At 35.4% G+C, this 8,125-nt stretch overlaps 1 protein-coding gene across 1 annotated transcript; it reads right to left on the reverse strand.

Annotated features, from left to right (window-relative positions):
- Nucleotides 1-1,700: 1,700 nt before the first annotated feature.
- LOC141441570 (ecdysone oxidase-like) lies at nucleotides 1,701-8,125 on the reverse strand. The gene is given in 5 exon segments (XM_074106343.1): nucleotides 1,701-1,928; nucleotides 1,931-3,219; nucleotides 6,834-6,997; nucleotides 7,356-7,489; nucleotides 7,975-8,125. Coding segments are annotated over 5 exon segments (1,839 nt in total). The 5' UTR covers nucleotides 8,120-8,125; the 3' UTR covers nucleotides 1,701-1,821.

Genomic DNA, 8,125 nt, shown 5'->3' on the forward strand with positions numbered 1-8,125 from the left:
TTTGTACTTTATAATAAATGTACATTCGGCCGTTATTCTTAGTGTTAATTGGTCCTTTATAAAGTACGCGAGGACTTAGGAGGTTGTAACTTTGGTGCCGATGATAGACGTATGATGTCAAGCTACATACAGAGTGCTTTATTTAGATTATAGACACCTAATCTCACATCAGCTTATTGGCCTCTTTAGTTTACTGATATAGAAACTTGAGATGACTTGAGATGAGTGAAAGATGACTGTCTTTGTTATAATAGGAAGACATTGTTGGAGACAAAACCAATTTCTAATTAAATATTTGTTTATATTTATAAATTGTAAATATGATTATGGTAACCCAAGTTTAGTTCATTGTACTGTTTTGTAACTGTGTGCTGCCCAGCTCTTCTCTCAAGACCTTGGGGTAATTGTTACCAGCGTAATTATGATGTATTGTGCCGGGTTCCCGGAGCAGGATTTGTTGACACGCGCTAGGCTGATGGTAATCCCGGGATTCCCGGGATTTCGTAGGATTTAGTAGAAATTATAATTATGCTAGTCAAAATAAGGGCCGCTTAAGGGAGTTTCATGGGTAAAGCAAAATCAAAAAACATTTGCGGTTTTATCATTTTACTACTTTCAAGAATCATAATATTCATTTAGCCTAAAAACGGATTTCATATTATTACTGAGCATAAGCTTTAAATAATATAACATTCTTTAGTCATAACAACAATTGCAATAATGCTTATATTCAATAATTTCATTTAGAATATTCGGTAAATCATATCATTATTAAAATCTATAATAACATTTAGAATAATGATTAGACAGTATAACATCATGCGTGCCAAATGCAAATAAAAAACCTTAGATTTGTGCGACCGAGCCAAGTGAGCGAGCAAGACGGTTCGGAGCAAAAGCGTCTCGGATAGGTTTGGTCCAGAAGGCTAAGGCAGTAGCGAAGCGGAGCGTAGCTCCCGCCTTAGCCTTCGATGTTAGGTGTTTTTTTTTTTATAGCAGCCCAGATAAAATTGCTTCACAAAATTATCTTTGCTGTTGGATTTTTGCCAGGTGTTTTATACTTTTCGATCATTATCCACGATGTTTGTATAAAAAAATTTGAACTTTGATAAATTATGACTGTTATACAGTACTTTAATATGCATAAGACAATTATGCTAATTGAATAATATGGTTTGACAAATTCGGCAATTTGTTTATATGCATATTGTTTTTATACATTCTCAATATTTCGATAGATTGAAATTCTGATATTTGTGTTATAGGAAATGAAAATTTTCAAATCGTTCTTATGACAAACATTACACACGTTTGTATTGTATTCATCATCATCATCATCATCATCATCCCAGCCTATATACGTCCCACTGCAGGGCACAGGCCTCCCCTCAGAATGAATTATATTGTATTATCTTGTATCATTAAAACCATTTTTAGACAAGAAATGTTATAAAGAATTATATAATTTATTGGTGTTTCTGTATTATAAACTCACGGCCTCTATTTTCTTTTGGGTAGTATATGAATATTTATATGGAGTAATTAATGAATCGTAACACACCTAAGCGCAATTTGAATAGAAATCGTCAAAAAACAAGACTAAGTTTTTATTACTTTTTATTAATTGAAAACATAAACAATATTACCTATAACACGGTCTCAGGCTGCTTTGGATCGGGAGCGGGAGAAAATAAGTAAAATAATAATGAATATGTTTATTCCCATTAGTCCAGTATAATCGTGTTCAGGGCTAGTTATAACTTACGAAAACCATTATAAATCGAATGTATAATTTTAATAAAAAAAAAAACTTATTTCTGTTTAGTGACAAGGGAAATGTTCTAATCCTTCAGTCTTACCGTGTTCTTTTTTTATTATATCGGCTGCCTTCTCAGCTATCATGATTGTTATCATAGCTGGTGTCCCCTCGGCACAAAAGGTATTACACTATCGTCTACAACTCTTAGCTTCTTCATTCCTTTAACCTTTAAATTATCATCAACAACCAAGCCCATAGCACAAGTACTGGCAGGGTTGAAGATGGTAGTGGCCATGTTTTTGACGTAACATGCCCAGTAACTATGACTCTGATAATCCAAATCATCACATTCCGGGAGCGGTGGTCTGATAAACCGACCACCAACATCAGAGTATTCTGGAACATTTTCCAGTTCTTTGATCTTCTTAACAGCTTCAATCATTCTCTCTAAATCATTTTCATCGGAGAAATAATTGTTAAAGATCTTCGGAGAATCAAATGGATCAGTACTGCGAAGAGTCACCCTACCTCTAGACTTTGGTGTATTCAGCATTGCAAAAGAAGCAATCTTTTCTTTTTCAGGGTCAGTTAGGTAGTAAGATGTCGAAACTTCTAAATTGTAATTGTAATTTACTGTAAGCACATAAAAGAAAAGTGGCGATAGAGTACCAAATAATGCAGTGAAATGTTGTAAATCTAGAGTTCCTGTAGATGAGGAGAAAAAACCAGAAACGTTAGGAAGTGGAAATGATGACAATTCAGTGAGAGATACCGCTGTATCCAATGCAGATAATACATTACTTTGCCCAGACAAAACAACAGCAACACACACATGGTCCTGTAAATTTTCACCAACTGGTAAATCTTGAACTAGAGGGATACCTAGACCCTTTAAGTCTTTTTTAGGACCTATACCAGACAACAATAATAATTTAGCTGAATTAAACACACCAGCACAAATTATCACTTCGGCATCTGCAAATACATTAACTTTACCAAAATGCGTAGCTACTCTAACCCCTATAGCTTCTTTATTGTCATTTGTCAGTATTTTAATGACTTGAGCTTCTTTGAGGATATGAAAGTTACTCTTGTCTTTTATCGGAAGTAAATATTCTTCGGCAGTACTAGCTCTCCTGCTATGTTCTTTATCGTCTTTGATATTTAAATACAATTCTCCAGTGCCATTAGGGATTGGTACGAACGGATCTTCAAGTATATGCATTCCAAGTTCTGAGTAGCCCTTGAGCAGTCTTCCATTTTTTTCTACAAATAGTTTATTTTTACTTTGAGGTTTAACACTGAATGGACCTTTATCGCAGTGGTATTTTGATGTTGGTCCGTTGACCAGTTTTTTATCGAGCATGTTTTCTGCTTTCTTGAAATACTTGAGCACAGATTCCCAATTCCAGTTAGTGTGGCCAGCTTTAACCCATTCATCGAAATCTAGTTTTGAACCCCTGAAAAAGAAAATTAATTTCATTCAATAATTATTTTTAGTCTAGAATACGAGAATACGCACTGAAGTTATGATGTTTGTATGGGTGTTCGGTTCGTCATATAACGCCAATAAAGACCACAATATAATTTTTAGGAATCATGGGAATTGAAAAAAAAACACCAGAATTTTAATTCAACTGCCAGATCTAATGATTTACGCGAGAAGTTTACTGTCATTAAGTACAAATGGAAAATTAACAACTCATTCAAATTTCAAATTTCAAATTAATCTATATATATAAAAGGCAAAAGTGATTGACTGATGTATCAACGCACAGCTCAAACCGCTGGACCTAGGGATTCCAAATTTAGCACGTAGGTTACTTTTAAGGTCTAGGGGTGCACTAAGAAAGGATTTTTCAAAATTCACCCTCTAAGGGGTGAAATGGGGGTCCAAATTAGTATGGGGAAACAAGATTAGTTAGACTATTTTATTCGAAACTTCACAGGAGTACTCTTAACAATAAATAAGTAAACACTGTTTCAGGTTTTTTGAGAATTCAACCCCTAAAGGGGGTAATGTGGTGACAGAGTCAATCAAAAACCAATCGTTGATATATCAACGCACAGCCGAAACCACTGGACCTAGAGACTTAAAACTTTGCACATAGATACCTTATACAATGTTAGCATCCAATAATTTGGAGATTTTTGGAAATTCTTACGGAAACGGGAAAAAACGGGATTTATATATTCGATTCCGAGTGACCCTATCTCAGTAACTATAATAACTAGACTCTTCAAATTTGATTCACAAGTAGGTATTACATTAATCAAAAAATCGATTTCAGGATTTGTGGAAATTCCTACGGGATAAGGAAAAAACGGAATTTATATATTCAGTTTCATGAATCCTATGAACTATAATTAGTACTAGACTTCAAATTTGGCATATAAGTAGGTGATTATAATGATAAAAAAACAGTATTAAGTATTTGGGAAATTTCACGGGATAAGGAATAAACGGGATTTATATTCAGTTTAACGGAATCCATTTTCGTTTTACTGGTCCTAGAAAGCTGAAATTCGGCATGAAGATTGTTTGGGGAGTGTAGAGGAGCGTTAAAGAGGGCTTTCCAAAATTCCCACGGGAACGGAAAAATAATAACTGAAATTTGGCATTTAGGTTCCTTGGGATGTAGATAGCTACAAAGGAAATCTGATTTCCCGAAATTCACGGGAAAGGGAAAAAAAAAGGACTTTTCTTTTACTGGTAGAAAGCTGAATTCGGCATGTAGGTTGCTTGGGAAATGTAGAGAGCATTGAGAGAGGACTTTCCAAAATTCACACGAGAACGGGGAAAAACGGGATTTTTCGTTTTACTGGTCGTAGAAAGCTGAAACTTGGCAAGTGGGTTCCTTGGGAGTGTAGGGGAGCATTGAGAGAGCATTTCTCAAAATTCTTATGGGAACGGGAAAAAAACAGGATTTTGCGTTTACTGGTTGTAGAAAGCTGAAATTTCAAAATTCAAAAGTTTATACTGCACCGCTGCAAAAAGCTTTAAAAAAGGAGGACTGCGTTCCGCTATATATATTTATTTATGTTTGTTTACTGATTTCTCACTCAATGTGTCCATTTTTAAAATGATTTTTTATTCGAAGGATTTTCTTTACTGGTTAGAAAGCTGAAATTTCAAAATTCAAAATTTATACTGCATACGCTGCAAAATCTTTAACCGACTTCAAAAAAATGAGGAGGTTATGCATTCCGCTATATATATTATTTATGTAGTTATTTCAATTTCCGTTTTAAATAATTTTTTCGAATTAATATCTACTCCTGAGGTAGTCCCATTGTCAAAATCGGAATCTGATGACGGTCTCAGGGAATCGAGGGCAACCCTCAAATTTTGTAGGCACGCATTACGTTTTTTATATAATTATCTCGAGTTATTTAAGTATTTCGTCTCAGTTATCTCATGGATGAGCTGATGATGGAAGGTTAAACTCCTTAACGGTTAGGAGTTAGATGAAGTTTCTTTAAATATCATATGCATGTATAGGTACACCTTTAGTTGTATTCTTTCTGTTTATTCAGGTGAGCTGATGATAGAAGGTATAACTCCTTAACGGTTAGGAGGACACATTAAGTACCTACACCAAACCAATCAACTCATTACGTAACAAAATTTATCCATACCTATAAAACAGTATACTGTGACAGGCTGACTGACTGACAGACGACGCGTAGTTAAAATACAAATTTTACAGACCTGAATTTGGCACACATGTAGATAAAGTATAATAGAAGTGCACTAAGTAAGGATTTTTCGAAATTCCCATGGGATAAGGAAATATTTAACTTTGTCTGCTTCTTTGTTTGTTTGTTTGGAGGAATCTCTGGGAAAACTGAGGTGATTTAAAAAAATCTATTAGTGAAAGTTTTTTAAAAATCGATACCTGAAATAATGGAAACCTGTTTCAATTTAATCGCGGACAGTGTGGTTTTCTATTGAATTTACTTATTCCCATCCCGCGGAAACAATCTATATATCTTCAGGTACGAATTATGACTATCTAGGTTGATTTTAAATTCAAAAATTTGCAAATAGAATTCTACGAAAAATCAATTCAAACACGTAAAGATCGTGAAAGTAGCGTGTTACAAACATTTAACAATTATTGCATTCAATTTAGGTTGCATTTTTAAAATACCAGCGCTTTCGGAAAACCATTTGCCAAGAAGAATTTGTAATTTTTTAAAAAATAATTAAAAAATACAAAAATAAAGTATACAATAAGGAAAAAGTAAATAAAATACAGGGATGTATGGGGTCCCTTACTTACAAAACTAAACACTAACTATATCTACGTTCGTCACTCAGTCGTAGTGTAGAATGCTTTCACTGTAAATAAAATATAAAAAAGAATGATAATTCAAACAACAACTCAAATATATATATATAATATCAATCAAGTATCAGCAAGGAAAACTTTCCACCCTGGATATCGTCAAAAAGGTAATCTTCTCCCATAATAAATTTAACAAATTTGATAAAGGTCTTAAAAAACAATGACCATTTGTATTTACGTATAGACTCAGAAAATATATCATTTTTAATATCCACCTGAAATAAGTTTTGGTCTTCAAAATTCAGACAACATTCTAATTTGTAAGAGGCAAAATTCAATTTAGGCTTAATTAATTTACGGGTACCCTTCGCAAGGTCTAAAATTTTTTGTCCTAAAACCTTTTGGTCGAAATTGTTTGGTATATTATATTGTATGGTATACCTATTTTTTCGCATAAGTACATTTTTTCCCTAGAGCACTTTTGGTCTATATTTGTTTAGTTTAAAAAATTTATTACTAAAGAAAACCCAGGTTTGTGTTGCTCAACTATAGGTTATGTTAGGTCAGTTTTTTGTCAACTAGTCGGGATAGGAGCTCCGCTTCGCTTTGCGGAGCTCCGTGAACTTCGCCTCTAGAGTCGTTAATCATATAAATAATTTTGTTTTCCACACATAAAATTAGTAGTAACAATGTTCGGAATATAGATAGTAAACCACTAGAGCGATGCGCGTGCAAAGGTTACTTAACTATGTATCTTTTCAAAATGTTAAACATTGTTTTACCTTTGTACTACTAAGTGACTGATGGCAGAGCTCCCGCCAAGTACTTTGCCTCTCGTATGTGCCGTCCTTTTCCCATGTAGCGCGTGCGATGTACAATCGTCAACTTCGGAAACGAAATCCCAGTCGTAAGGGCTATGTGTTGCCAGTGGCCAGAGTCCTGGTATCTGCGTATAAAAGATCTCGGTCACCTTTTTTAGGGTGATAAGCGGAACCCTATTCAAAGTCAAAGTCAAAATATCTTTATTCAATTTAGGCCATAACAAGCACTTATGAACGTCAAAAAAAAAATCTACCACCGGTTCGGAAAAACCTCTGCTGAGAAGAATCCGGCAAGAAACTCAACGAGGTATTGTTAACTATCCTAAAATTACTGTACACAAAAAAAAATAAAGAAGTCGTTTTGGGCAAGGCGCGATGATGCTGGAAGCGTTCTCTCTGAACAGCTCAGCAAATTCTGTTTACGCATCACGCATTGCATTAAACGCACCATTAATCGTATAAGCTGCTTTATTTAAAACTCACCACGCTAGCGGGAGGAGGGTCGGAGCCAGCTTCGATCACCAGCACTCGCCAGTCTGACACCTCTGACAATCGTCGAGCCATTACAGAGCCCGCCGTGCCGGCACCCACGATGACGATGTCGAAGTGGTCACCATCTGGAACCGTAGACGTTTCAGCATAAACGTGGAATTAGGTTGAGTTTCAACCAGAGATGTGCAAGGATGTGTTTTTCATTAACCAATAGAAACGCTTCATTTACCTATCCTCGCACAGCACATCTCTAGTGGAAACAGCTGAGCGGAGCGAGGCGAGGTAAATGAAACGTTTCTGTAGGTTCAAGAAAATCACATTCCTCGCAACAGATCCTCGCACATCTCTGGTGGAAATGGAATCTTTATTCGAGCATTTCAACCGCTTCAGTTTTCATGGTCACATTTTTATTAATGTGCTGTAGAGCTTGATGATGCTTTTGAAATTTTTTTAGACATCCTGCACTCCTTCTATTTTGCATTGGGAAACTGTAACAGAATCTTTTACCATGTCAACAAAAATGTGGCCACGTAAATCAAATAAAATAAACGCTCCAATAAATGACCCAACAGTGGAAATGTAGCATAGGCTGAAGTTAATGTTGGTTTACCTTTAACTGGACTATTTTCTGGCCAACTGACATTTGCGATAGACGCTACTGTGGCCAAGAGCTGCAAGGAGCTGACGACAGAATCGATCGTCGTCGCTGGATTGAAGTTGACAGCGTTGTTCAGAGTCGAAGATAGAATATCCATGGCGAA

Source organism: Choristoneura fumiferana, chromosome 24, assembly GCF_025370935.1.
Source record: "Choristoneura fumiferana chromosome 24, NRCan_CFum_1, whole genome shotgun sequence".
Taxonomy (NCBI): Eukaryota; Metazoa; Arthropoda; class Insecta; order Lepidoptera; family Tortricidae; genus Choristoneura; species Choristoneura fumiferana.